The following is a 14812-nucleotide window of genomic DNA, read 5'->3' as shown; positions in this document are numbered from 1 at the left end:
ATCTCAAGAGTGGATTATTTCAATATATTTTCTTTTAGATCATGGTATTAGTTCACAAAAAGAGTTTCAACCGTCAACATAAAATTCTCTGTACAGCAGATTAACAAGTTATTCAGCAATAAAGTTTAAAGAGCATGGTGTAAAATACTTTGGTTCATTTCTGATATACTTACTCTAGTCCGACAATATGAGCACAGTGATCTCCATGTTTTCCGCATCTGGTTTTGCGTTACCTTCCTTCCAAACGGAATAAAACAAGACGACTGTACCGATCGTATTAAGTGTCTCTGTATCAAGGTGCTTCTTTTTCATTTGCCCTTTTCTCAGTCACCCGCAGCTTGTAATCAGCTACAAGAGCTGACATAAATCAGCAGCAGGATTGACAGCGACTGACAAATAGCTGATTGATTGCGGTCGAGCAGAATTGACAGTTGACTGAGGGGTTGGGATAGAAATAGAAGGGCGGTGTATATTATGCTGAAAACATGTGACATTCCCATCCCTTCTATCACTGCATTGGTCTTCTCCTGTCAACGCGTGTCTGATTGGGGAATTCAAACACCACGCGTTAATCTTCTGTTGCACATCAGATTTCACGTCAAATAAACGGAGCAGAGGAACAGTGCTTTATGTAAGTAAGACGCCCAGCGTTAGCACATTTGGGGGTATTTTTTAAGCACGTAGCCATCACAAGGCAACTATGGAACATGGAAGTTCAAAATAGTTTACTGAGTTTATATTCGTTTTTAGATTAAACAAGTATTTATAGAACTTATAAACCTGGCTTCTTTAATACATACCTAGGTTAAATCTTTAAATGAGTTACTAGCTACTACTGGAAGATAAATAATCATAGGGTATAACGTAAAATCTTCCTTTTAACCTAAACAATTTAAACATTAAAAAAGGCGAGCGCTGCCACGAATTTGGAAAGTGCGGCGTGCACAAGAAACAAAATATTTTCCAGAATCTCCTCCCCTAAGCTGTCAAAATAGAGGCGCTAGAGAAAGGAGAACGTCACATCCCCTTGACCCTCCAATCACCTCGGGGTCCCATTTGATTGGAAGGCGGCAAGGGCTTTAATCTCAGACTAATTCAGTTGCTTTTGAAGTGAAAATTTCGGGCAGTTCTCGGGCTGGGAGGAGTAGCGCATGGATCTGCGGGAGGAGGCATAGCAGAGCGCGCAATGACTGTGGTGTCACGCGCAGCTCCGGATCGGCGATAGCCTCGCGCTGTGGGTCTGCTTTCCGCCACGAGCAAACGGAATATGAGTTTGTCTTTATTTTTGCCCGTTTTCAAAGAAGATCGCTTCAAAGTAGTTATTGATGCATAGGACGAACAAAACGCCAGAATAAATGAGAATTGGGTCATGAGCACATCGCTCTCTGCTATTGCTCTAAGAAATCGCGATACCGATCTAGCCTGGGAAAGCTGCAGTTCTCGGAATAACAGCTCAGTGAGCATCAACAAGCCTTTTCTCCATTCTGTCCCTCCAACGGACCCTTTACGGCAAGCCAAGCGACTTCCCATCAAGGTTCTCAAGATGCTGACTGCACGCACGGGACACATTTTGCACCCGGAGTATCTCCAACCATTACCGTCTACTCCGGTTAGTCCAATCGAGGTAAGACATGAATTCGTTATTTCTTTTTATTTATTTATTTATTTATTACCTATTTGTGTTTTGCGGAAATGATCGAACACCTCAATTTAGAAAAACAAAATAATGCCGATTGCCCTTTTGCATAAACGCTTAGTATTATGTCTGTTGTTCATCCAGACATTTCACCCTAAATATATTCTCGTCTCTGTTTAGTCCCTTTCACACCGCGCAATGTCCGCAATGTCTAAAGCACTTTATACGCAGACAGAAAAACCAAAACAAAACCAAAAGCATGGGCTATAACACGAGATATTAAGTTGTGGTGTTGTTTTCTCGATATGCTTGTGTTTCATTTATATAATATTTGGTTATTTACTTGGGTGTGTGTGTGTTTTGTCTATTCTCGCAGTTAGATGCAAAGAAAAGTCCACTGGCTCTTCTTGCGCAAACGTGTTCTCAGATCGGTAAACCGGACCCTCCGCCTTCGTCTAAACTCTCCTCGGTTACATCAAACGGATCTAGCGAGAAGGAGACCAAGTCCGGCCCTTTAAAACTGAGCGACATCGGCGTGGAAGATAAATCGAGCTTCAAGCCGTACTCAAAACCAGCGGATAAGAAGGACTCGTCCTCGGGGGTTTCTAGCGGTGAGAAGTCTGGTTTCCGTGTGCCGAGCGCCACCTGCCAGCCGTTTACTCCCGGCACCGGCAGCCCGAATTCCAGCACTTCTGCTTCCCCGATGCCGTCTGACGCCAAAGGAGAGAGGGATGAAAAGAAAGAAGCTGACTGTAATAAAACCTGCAGCACGGACGGCTCTGGAGCTACCGGTGTCAGCCACAGCAGGATAAGCGTGAGCTGTGCTGGAATTAACGTGGAGGTCAACCAGCACCAGGAGACCACGTCCGGATCCAAGGCTGCTACGTCGGAATCGTCGTCGGTGTCTTCTGCTTCCTCGGTAGCTGTTCTGGGGTCGGGTCTTGTGGCACCAGTTTCTCCGTACAAACCGGGACAGACAGTTTTCCCTTTACCCCCTGCCGGCATGACGTACCCGGGAAGTTTAGCTGGGGCCTACGCGGGCTACCCTCAGCACTTTCTGCCCCACGGAGGAAGTCTGGTGAACGCGCAGCTCGCCAGCTCCCTTGGCGCAAGCAAAGCTGGATCGAGCCCATTAGCCGGGGCTTCTCCGCCGTCTATCATGTCTGCCAGCCTTTGTAGAGACCCGTACTGCTTGAGTTATCACTGTGCCAGTCACTTAGCGGGCGCGGCCGGTGCCTCGTGCACGCACGACTCAGCCGCCGCGGCCCTCAAGTCCGGATATCCGCTCATGTACCCGACGCACCCTTTGCACGGCGTGCACTCCACGCCACCGTCTTTCGGGGGACATCCTTTGTACCCTTACGGCTTCATGCTCCCCAACGACCCGTTGCCTCATGTGTGCAACTGGGTGTCGGCAAACGGGCCATGCGACAAGCGCTTCTCGTCCTCAGAGGAACTGCTTAACCACCTGCGGACGCACACAGCCTTCACCGGTGCTGACAAGTTGATCTCGGGTTACCCGAGCTCGTCGTCCCTTGCCAGCGCTGCCGCCGCGGCCATGGCGTGCCACATGCACATGCCACCGTCTGGAGCTCCTGGAAGTCCCGGCACACTCGCGCTGAGGAGCCCACACCACGCGCTCGGACTAAGCAGTCGCTATCACCCGTACTCTAAGAGCCCGTTGCCTACTCCCGGTGCCCCGGTGCCTGTTCCCGCCGCAGCTGGTCCTTATTATTCCCCATATGCACTGTACGGCCAGAGACTCACTACAGCGTCAGCTCTCGGTTACCAGTGAAACGGACCCACACACCCTAAAATTTAGAGCTTATAAAGATTCAAATATAAAGACTTTTATATCAACGCACCACTGAAGGACTGGATCCGTGGACTCCACTGTATTTATTTATGTCAGCTTAAAGCGGACAATAATACAAAAGGAAAACTATTTGAGCAAACTCAGAAGTGCATTATGTTTAAATCTCAGTAGGTAAAAGTGAAACACATGTTAGAGTACTAATAAAAATAGGGGTTCTTCAGTTCAGCATTCATTTGAAATTGCTATGATTGTATTGTACGTTCTTATTTAATGTCTCATTGAAAAAGGAAATAATTTACATTTGCATGTTTGTTTTTTTAAAGCCAGCAAAAATTGTCCGCATAATTTTAAATTGCCGTTATTTTTCAGGCGTATACCATGGAGAGAGAATTGGTATTTTTTTGTATGTATTCTGGAAAAAATAAGAAACAATTCTGTTCCATAATTGTGTCTTCAGTATTTTTTTATACGATGAAAACACTTTACATTACATGTGGCTATCTAGATTTATTTTTTTTTTATAGATGCACTATAAATCATAAATAAATCATAAACAAATCATAAATAAACATAGCTTATAATTTATCAGAATAATTTAATATCAAAATAAGTAAATATCTTGTAAGACAAAGAAAATGAAAACTTTTTTTTAGATGTTGGCGCTGCATCAGAATTTAATCTTTTAGGTCATAACAAAGGAGGACTTTTTTTTTATACAAATTAAACAATATATCATTTCAGAATAAAATTGCTCATTTTACGCAGTATTTCTTCATATTAAGAAATAACAGAGCATGACAAAACTTAAAACTCCAGTATTTCACTGAAAGGTTAATATGATCCATAATGTCAGAAAACAGTTATATTTCTGAGAACATATTTACACTTGTATATGAACGTAAAGTAAAGTAATTTTACTGAGATAGATGATTTATCTCAGTTTGGAGGTTACTTGTTATTTGCTGTCTGCTCAGGGAGCACTAGGAGTAATGGAGCGCAACAACATGGAGTTCACTTCTCACAGTCAAGCTTGAATTTGTCACATTAATTCATTGGCATGGCTTTTATTTTGTATTGTATAGTTTTGTTTTGTCTAAGAAACAATTTCAGTATCGAGATATCGTTTAGTATAATTTATTCTCTAACCAAAGGCCAGCCGTGGGCTATAAATTATGTGCAGCATTTGCGCTGTCGTTTACAAGACTTTATTAAAAAAAAAAAAAAAAAGTGGAAATAACTTTAGAACGCAATGTATTTTTAAGGATTTATAGTTGTCTCTGTTGGGTATTTTTACCTCTGTTTCCACGGAGTGCAGATATAGTTTCTTTTCTATAGTAACGGGTTCATTATTGCATATTTTATCATTTTTATTTATTTTATTTTATTATTTTTGCCATTTTACTGACTTTTCTCCAATCATAATAAACTCTCATTGTTGTTTTATTAGGTCTAAAAAACAAAAACTGAAAAAAAAAAAAGTTTATTCTGACAGTTTTTTTTTTACGTGTTTTTTTTTGGCTTCTTATCTACGTGTCATTTCGTAAAATAAATCCGATCAGAGAACTTTTATTTTTTAAAACAAACTTATAGCTTAGCATAAATAATTACCGTCATTATTAATTATCAATGTCGATATGTCTGAAACTTTTCCCGTTAAACCTCGCGCTAGGTTATCACTCTATTTTATTAGGTCCTCTATAATTTACCCGTATTGTCAGTGCTGAATACACTCAGCGTATAAAAAAAAATAACTTTATATTAAGTGGTAATAAATAAAATAATAACCAGGTTACAGTGAGAGACTATTATGGGATGTTGAGGACTATTATGGGATGTTGAGGTTGGCTTTAGTTCCACAGCATTAAATACTGAAGAAAGTGAAAGCGTCTTGTGGTTCACACAGGATTAGGAAGAAAACGTCAGTAATACTCAGCCAAGCTGCTTTATTACTAACACTAACATGTGTAGGCAATTTTGTGACTGCTTACAACGAATGTTTTCACATAAATAAAACCTATTCAGTGCTTGGTTTAGTCTATAGCTCTGGCTTTAAGGGCTTATTCGTGTGCTTGTGGGTGTTTAGGTTTTTTCTATACAAGATTAAATTTAATTGTGAGTCGTTTTATTTACTTGCATCAGTGTTATCCAATTTTATAATGAACTTTTTCTAAGCTACGGACACATTATGCTTTATAAGAATGGGCCTATGTCAATATTTGCCAATGTATCCCGATTACATTAATGATAAATAGGCCTGTCATAAAATGACAATTTATTAACATATAGAACAATAAGTATACCTATTATAGACCCGTAATTTAATATAGCCTTGGTATACAAAACAATTATTAATCACTTTAATTTATTCACATCAACAATTTAACACCTCCCCTTTACAAAAAGTACACACAAAAAAAAAACAGAGCAACCAGAGTACGTTCCAGAGGCCCACACAAGCTTTAAACTGATGTAATGACGGTGAAAGAGAGCAATTTCCATTTTTACCCACATCATGGTGGCTGTGTGGCGGTCCCCGATGGAAAGCCATTCATCATGTGCCCCTCCTCCCGGGCCTGTCATCAGAGGAGCTCCAAGGCACATGTGTGCATAAATTACCCTGCTTGTGCCTGCCTTCTACTTACTGTGGCTAAGGAGAATAAAGAGAAGCACAGAGCTGCATGGCTTAGTACCACAACATAACTTACACTGCTGATCAGCTCTGCAATGAGCATGTTTATGTGGGAGATAAATAAAGAGGATAGCATCCACTGTGTTTTTGTGTAAAACAACGCATGCTGCTGACTCTGAAAAACAGCACATCATTCAGGCTAGCTTTCTGAAGAGGATATGGTAATAAACAAGAAATGGAGAGTATGTATGAGAGTACGGGGATCACACTTTACTGCTCAACTCAATAGTGGGGCAAGGATTTTTTTTGTAAGGCCTTAGAAGAGGAATTATTGTTCATACCTGCCACGGTATAAAAACAACACAAACACCATTTCATGTCTGAATTATTTAACACCTATTCAACTTATAAAATTATAATATCCATAATTATTGTTGAAACAGTGTCATCTTTTGTTGAATGTTCTTCAAAAATACATGGCAACTGACTCAGACTAATGCCTGGAATGTTAGAATAACTAATCACACTGGAGAAGATGAATAGCAACTGGATGGGCTACTGTAAAGGGATTTCTCTAAAGGCTTTTTCCACATTATGCTGAAATGCAAGGTTTTGCTGAGCTGAATTGCTTCTTGTTTTTCCCTTGACTATCATGCCATTGTTTTAAGACATTATGAGACACTTGGAGGTAAAGGAAACACTTCTATGTAAAGGAAACACTTCTAATGATTTCTTATTTAATAGCAAAGGATCACTACTAGCATATATAAATAGAATTACTGGGTATGTATACATACGTGCCATGGTCTACGATGGAAAGCCTATGGATTTGAGCAGCAGCTGTGTCAATATGTAAGTGGTGTTAAACTGCTGAACTCTTAGACCAAACTCTCATTATTTCCATATTCAGGAGGTCATGGTTAATGGGACTAAGATAGTGATAAGATAATGATCAAATCCTGTTACTTCGAAATAAGGAGGCTTTCTGTCAAAATCACTTGATGAGATCAAACTTAAATTTGATAAGAATTTAAACACATATGTTCAAACCAAAGCAGAAACAAATCTTTCACTTTTAAGATGATTGCTTTTTCCTTCTGCTAAAAAGGTGTCCTGATTAAATGCTGTACAACCATCTTAAACAGTGATTTATGGTGACACAGGAAGAGGAAATGTCCACAGCTTTTTTGGATCACAGTAATAGAGCTATAAACTAAATAGCATGAAACGAAGCAGTAGCACTGTGATTTAATCAGCTCATAAACAGATCCATTGCATCAAGCAAATGACATTATTACCCATCTGAAGTAAATCTTGCTAATCCCAAGAGATAAAATCAACATCATCAATGGTCACATGTCATATTCATCAATGCTAAACTATCTTCTTTTGACAGATTAATCCCGGCCGAGACTCCCAGAGAGGGCGGTAATGGAGATTCAAGCAAACAATTCATTCATTGAACACGGCAGCTCTGGTTAGCACTCAGAGCTTCTCTCTCTCGCTCTCTCTCTCTCTCTCTCTCTCTCTCTCTCTCTCTCTCTCTCTCTCCCCCCTTTCTCTCTCCTCCACTCTCTCTATTTACAAATTCAAAGTGCTAATCAAGGTGAGACAGACCCAAAGAAAAATGGCTCCTGTGACGGCTTGTCATTCAAAGCTTCTACTTTTCTAGGCACCTTCTTGCTCTGTAAGTGCATAATTGAGGTCATTTATGGCAGCCAAGTAGGCCTGCTATCATAGCTCAATGCCTGTTTCATTTGCACTTTTTAGGTTTTGACAAAGAATATTTTATGGAAATGAGCGCCATGTCTGAGAATACTTAATGGTCCTAGGTGCTTAGAGAGCTCGCTGATGGCTTTGATGATGGCTGTTCAATGTAAATAGATGTCAAAGTAGATGTCAAAAATGGGTCCATACTACAGAGTAGTATGATCTCTGACATTCATTTGAAATGATCTAAATCTCCATTGAAAGAGGAGTTCACTGAATTTCAACCCAGCTATTACCCAGTATGAGTAGTTAGACCATATATACAGACAGGTGACAAATTAAGAGGAAAACTGATGGCTCTGTTATGTCTGAACCTACTTGTCCCTTTATAGGAAAGCATCACTCCAAATCAATACAAATTTATTCTAATTGATCACCTTTCTGATATGATGAAACATTTCTACCCCGATGGTCACTTCAAGGATAACTCCACCACCATGCACAAGTCACAACGGCCCGCGGAATAATTTTATGAGGACGAAAATGATATAAATCATTGCTATGGCCTTCACAGTCAGCGCTTCTCAACACGACAGAAGACTTACGAGAGATTTTGGAGTGAAGTGTTAGCACCTTCCACTACCACCATCAAAACATTAACTGAGGGAATAACAATTGGAGGAATGCTGTTTATTCCTCCAGTACACTTCCAGACATTTGTGGAATCTTGTGGTTGCCCAATACTTTATTAAGATACATTTTGGGACAACATTTCCTTTATATTTGATCCCTGGCTAAATTAAAAGCAAAGCCAACTGTTTTCTCATCAAGCAGCCATTATGACCTTAGTCATATTCTATAGTTTTTATTCAGGCTGCACAAATGTTACATTACAACACATATGTTTATGGGGTTTGGCAGACGGCTTTACTCAGAGCAACTTTAAGAAGTGCTTTAAAGTCTCCATCAACAAATACATCCATACTGGCTTACTAGGTCATGGATTAAGAGTACTATCGATCTAACAAATATGCAGCCAACATTAATTTTATAGTAAGTTATTTATACCTGTTTACTCAAAAAAACTGCTTGCATGATAGAAAGCTGACTTTTTTTATTCTTTTCATCAAATCGGAGCGCTCTGGTGGTTGGTCTCAGTCTATTGAGGGATGTATCAGCTTCCAGAGTTTTTGTGCATGACACCTAAATCATGCTGTCAGTCTAGGTAACATTTTTTGAACACACTTCTGATTATAATAAAATTACATGCCACACTCTCCGTGTGGTTGTTAAAACATGTTCGCGTTGCGATGGAAGTTCATTTTCTTGAGCAGACACTGAATAATATTAACAGCCACATTTCCTTTCAGAACTGATAGCATGACAGACCTAATGATGGACTGTCAACATGCCTCGCTGCTCATGCTAATATCAGAGATGTTGGTGAGGAATTGTGTTTTTGATCTCCTTATATCCATACCGAATAAGAAATTAAACATATAACACTCAAGTGATTGATGACAGATTTATTTGGCAAGTTGATATTAGTAGAACTATAACCAGGATCAGTGCTAATTCTGAAAATGGCAGACTGTTGGCAGCTGACCTCACTTCTGAAAAGCAGCAATCGCATTGTGCATAGGTGGAAATTCTGATCCGATACTTACACAAGCAGCGATGATGCTCAGATGTCTCTCAGGTTGATCCGGAGTGTTTGTGGAGGCTGACAGATGCTGCTGAGCTCCAAAGCCAAACTAATGGAGCTGACCAAGAGACAAATGAGTCTAGGCAACGCAGCCTCAGGAAATATGGGCCTCCCATTATTTTTATTGCTTTAATGTACTTCACTGTTAACTGCAAAACAGGAGATCAAAATCACCTTCAATCCTGCCTCTCTTTTACCCCATGGACAAAGAAGCAGTAGTGATAATAAGGAAATCCCTCTTAGAAAACCTGTGTATGGTGTGGTTGGAAATGTTTCCTTTCTGGTAATCGAGTTATAGGTGCTTTGTGTGCAAAAGTGTGTGCGTGTATGTTTGTAAGAGGACTTAATGATGCTTTGTTCATAGCTTCAAATTCGCAGAAATGTTGCATCACAACACTTCACATGCTTTAGGACTACTTAAGCAAAGTATCCTAAAGCTATTGAGTAGTTTCATCAAGCTTTATTTATACTGTTGGGTGTAATTTTATGTACTGCTTCTTTGTTCTCTCAACGCTCAGCAAAATCTCAAGACTTTGTATATTAGCAACTTTTTCCCCTTCTTATCATATCCAACTGAAAACAATTCAGTAGCACCAGCCATTATTTTCCATGCAGCTTCACTTCAATCATAGTATATTTAACCACCTTCTAAGTAAGTACATCAAATAGAGTTTATTAAGACATAATTCGGAGAACAGATCTCCCCCCTCGATCACCTCCTGCAAGCATCGTCCTAACACACCACGGTTTATTTCTTTCAGCTGTCCTGGGGCCAACACCTGTGTCTCCTCTGAAAGCACTCTCATCCTGACAGCCTGTGTGGAACTTCTCCCCTTGGCCCAGACACATCTGGTGGTAGATCACAGCTGCAACTGTGCCTTCATACACACATCCATCATCCACCTTTAGACATCAGCACACATACACAACATATACTCACAAAAAGGAGAATACAACTATATATATATATATATATATATATATATATATATATATATATATATATATATATATATATGTAGAGAGAGAGAGAGAGAGAGAGAGACTTTCATTAAGTATACACCACCGGTGTACTAATTTTTAAAAATCTCTAAACAATTCCTGTGCATCATATAAAAATTTCAACAATGTAATGGGATGAGAGCTCTAAGAAAGCACCTGAGCACAGTAAATTATACATGCCCTTAAACATGCCAGTAAATTATACAACACCCATATATCCTCCCTGCCACCTACCATGGTCTCCTTGACCTCGGTATGGTGGTGTCCTGGAATTCAAGAGGATATGTGTGTATCATGACCCCCAACAGATAACTGCTACCTCTTTGAACATTGCAGTCACATTTCATAGCCCCCTGTGCTATCCTGTGCAGCTGTACTCCATATGTTGTTGCTTCTCCAACCTGCTCTGTATAGTGATACTGACATAGTGGACAAAAATCCTGGACAAGAGACAGCTCAAAATGGATATTAGCTTAATGTATGATTTTTTCATTATTTTTATTTCATATAATAGTTTAATTAATCAAAGTGGGATTACATAGAGATCTGGGTGGAGTGTAGGCACAGAGTATTGAGATCCGGGTAGAGTGTTAAGGGGTAATGTATCATCTTTAGCACCCCCTATAGGTATTTTCATAAAGCTTGTAATGAAAATCTGCTTAATGCTTTAGAAATGGCTGTAAAAGCAGACACAGCTTCTACAAACTGAATCTTTGAAGCTAACTATCATGAATCACTTTAATCTACGTACACAATGATGTGCATATTTTATATGGAATTTAAAACCTTGTCACTAATAAATCATATGTATACGTTATTATTTCACATATTGTCTTTAGCAAAGTCAAGTTCCTATTTTGACAAGAATCGCATTTCTCTTTTGGGAGGATGAATAAGAGTGATTTGCTGTCAGTCAAATCCAGCTCATGATGGTACGCTGTCGTACTGAGGCGCTGACATGCTGCAAGGATAGACCATAGAATTTTAAGAGTAATATGTGTTTATTTTAAGATGAGTGGTTCACCTCTTACAGTATATACTTTAATGTTGAATTTAATTCAATTTTATGTGATAAAATAATCTTCCCAAGTTTTGGTCTTCATGTAGTTAGAAGAAAACCTGTATTTTGTCTTTAAGTTGTACACACAACCTTTTTAGGGTTTTATTTTTCAGAGTTATTTTTCAAATACCAGCATGGCCCAACATGACAAACCCATTCTGCAGTAAAATCCATCACCGACAAGCACTTTAAAGAAGATCATTCATAATTAGTCTTGACAAATTGCTTGTTTCATTACTGTACAATCCAGCCTGCCTCTGGCTTTGGTGTACTATGCTCTTAATGCAGCCTGTTTGCCCTGTATACATTTTTCATTAAATATATGTGATGAATGAGACATACACTGTAATTTGCTACAAACCACTAAATAATTTACTAGCATGTGTGTTTTCAGTGCCCAGAAATGTTTGCTGTTGAGTGTGCTGTATGTTAAAATGTCCTGCAGGCTAGGCCAGGGTGAGGAGGTGGACTTCATTGGTGATTAATAATCGACCTCATAAACACAGCGTACACAAGGCTTTAACTACAAAGCCTTCCTTCAGAGAACCAAAGTGAGTAACGTGCATTATATATGTCTGATGTAACACACACACACACAGACACACACACACACACACACACACACACACACACAAAATGTTTTAATATTTGATGCATGATTTACCTTCAGTGTTCATAGGGGAGCAGTATGATAAAATATGAATAGATCTGTTTGCTGTGAATGTTTGTTTTTGTCAGTCTAAATGCCAGTTCAAAGGAAAATAAGGTCACTCTGCTGTCGGAGTCTACTCTTTTGTTAGCAAACACAGCGGTTTTATATTATTCATTACCAGGTAATTTATACTCCATTTTATGGACGCCGCCAATCAAAAGCCATTGTTGCATTGTGCCATATATTCATGGCTAATATTTAACCTCTCTGGCATGGATATGAAGAATGGCTTGCAGTAACAGGTGAATTGAATCACCAGGTGATCATGAACACATTAGTCAACCAAAAACACACACCTGCTGGCCCATTCTTTAGAAAGGCTTCTCCCTATGATTTTATATACAGCATACCTTCCTTATTGCTAAGGTTATGGGAGATGTGTATGTGTTTTATTACATGCTCTATCACAAGCAATATAGGAGAAGATTTGATACAGTCCCACTGAAACAGCATGGCCAAGTCTTTTGTTTTTGCTATACACTAAAGAGATTTGGTTTAAGGTCAAATAATAAGTGAAATGAAAAGTCAGAATTTCAGCTTTATTTACTACTGTACGAGTTAAACAACTTAGCACTTTCAAAGTGATCAAAAATATTGTAACGTGACTGAAAGGCAAAAAGTGGGAAACAGAATAGCAATTAAAAGCTAAAATACACAGTGCAAAATACTCATCAGCAATAAGAATCGAAAGGCCAGATTTGTTTCTGCAAAGAAATACAGAGATGAGCCACAAAGCGTGGCGAATGAAAGGATGTGCTCATGATCCAAAACATATGAACTCATTGGTCAAGCTTGGTGGAAGTAGTGTTATGGTTTGGGCACATATGGCTGCTTCTAGAAGTAGCAGTACACAGTGAACTGAGACAACGTTTCTCCAGGACCATGGTGCTACATAAAAGCAAAGACAGAGCTAACTACTTAAGTAAGTTAGTCCTAGCCACATAACGTGCATTTGTGCAACCTGGTGCAAACAGTGCAAGACAAAAGACAAAAAGACAGTGCAGGAAAACCCATTATGGAAACAGCAGAATAAATTCAGAAGTTTACAAAAACATAGTTTTTTCATTTTAGTCTAAAAATGTACAGACAATTTATTACCAAATCAATAAAGCACTTCATCAAAGAAAAAAAGTAAGGTTTTAAACTGGCTACGTCAAAAGATGAATATGAGATGATAGATTGTACACTCTGTGTTAATTGTTTAATAAAATAACTTTATTTTATTAAACAATTAACACAGAGTGTACAATCTATCATCTCATATTCATCTTTTAATCTCAAACCCAAATGGAGTCAGTGTATAGCAAACAAAATAGAACTAGCCTTGTCAGTCCGCCTCTTGTGGTTGGAACTATATATCAAAATTCTGGTCTGATATTTACACAAGCACAGATGATGCCTAGATGTGTCCCATGTTGATCCAGAGCGTTTGTGGAGGCTGCGAGGTGCTGCTAAGCTCCAAAACTAAACTAATGGTGCTGACCAAGAGACAAATGGGTCTAGGAAACACAGCCTTAGGAAATATGGGCCTCCCATTATTTTTTATTGCTTTAATGTATTTTAGTGTTAACTGCAAAACAGGAGATTAAAATCACCTTCAATCCTGCTTCTCTGTTGCCCTACAGACAAAAAAGCAGAGGATAATAATAAGAGACACACCACATGGGTGTTCTGCATAGAAATAAAAGAATGACCTGCATTACCTGAGACCTGAGACAGAACCTTAAAAAAGCCTTAATAAGTATTAGTGATGTACCAACATGAGGTAGATGTGGAACGTGAATTGAGGTAGTTGGCAAATAATTCCTAGGCTGTACTAACAAAATTGAAAGGCATTCATGCATAATTCAGGATGAGTGATAAATATATTAACATGAATAGTATTGGATTTTAAATGCATCCAGTGAAACACACAGACAGAACTGAATAAACATATAGTTGGAAGAAATTAGTGAAAGTGAGAACCGCATGTATCCAGCTGCTTGTTCCTGTATTTACAAGATATTCAAACTACAGCATACTGACATGGTGGGACCACACGTAAACCATCATCACAACACTCCATTCTTTTAACATCCCAAAAGCCCCAGCTGGTAACGACAGCTGTATGACTTTGTCACTGTTAACAACAGTTGTTCTACACGAAGCCTAATGATAAAAACTGTAGATGAAAGCATATCTAATGTGGCCATGATTTAATTTGTGTTCTGCCTCAAAGAGTCAGTCTGGATTTTACTCACGATGACTCAGTTCATCCTGGTGTGTGTTTGCTCTGTTATTAATGGTGCATGCTGGGCCTGCTCACACAGACTACCCACTCTTTCTGTCATTAAATATCATCAGCCTCCTGACACTAATATACTCCAACACTAAACACGTTCCGGTTCGACTTGCATCAAAGTGCTTCATAATACCAGCATTATGAAGTCACACATGTATTTATATGGCCTGTATTCAAAAATTCTACTGGGTTAGAGCGCTCTAAACAGAGGTTGCACGTATCACATGGTTTCTGATAGCGTTTGAGTCTAAATTTAAGTCG

The 14812-nt window shown here is 39.1% G+C and overlaps 1 protein-coding gene across 1 annotated transcript; it reads left to right on the top strand.

The window, feature by feature from the left end:
* The first annotated feature begins 1015 nt into the window (after positions 1 to 1015).
* On the top strand, positions 1016 to 3901 carry znf503 (zinc finger protein 503). The gene is made up of 2 exons (XM_060872354.1): positions 1016 to 1624; positions 2013 to 3901. Exons 1-2 carry the CDS (start codon positions 1370 to 1372, stop codon positions 3429 to 3431), a joined length of 1674 nt encoding a protein of 557 aa, XP_060728337.1. The 5' UTR covers positions 1016 to 1369; the 3' UTR covers positions 3432 to 3901.
* Positions 3902 to 14812: the final 10911 nt, after the last annotated feature.

This window comes from Tachysurus vachellii, chromosome 6, assembly GCF_030014155.1.
Source record: "Tachysurus vachellii isolate PV-2020 chromosome 6, HZAU_Pvac_v1, whole genome shotgun sequence".
Taxonomy (NCBI): Eukaryota; Metazoa; Chordata; class Actinopteri; order Siluriformes; family Bagridae; genus Tachysurus; species Tachysurus vachellii.
This window is presented reverse-complemented; position numbering and strand designations above follow the sequence as displayed.

What these genes read in the sequence shown, in the direction of transcription:
- znf503 (XM_060872354.1), top strand. Translation starts at nt 1,370, where the DNA reads ATGAGCACATCGCTCTCTGCTATTGCTCTAAGAAATCGCGATACCGAT. An exon ending in CTCCGGTTAGTCCAATCGAG is followed by an intron (nt 1,625 to 2,012) that starts GTAAGACATGAA and finishes CTATTCTCGCAG; the next exon opens with TTAGATGCAAAGAAAAGTCC.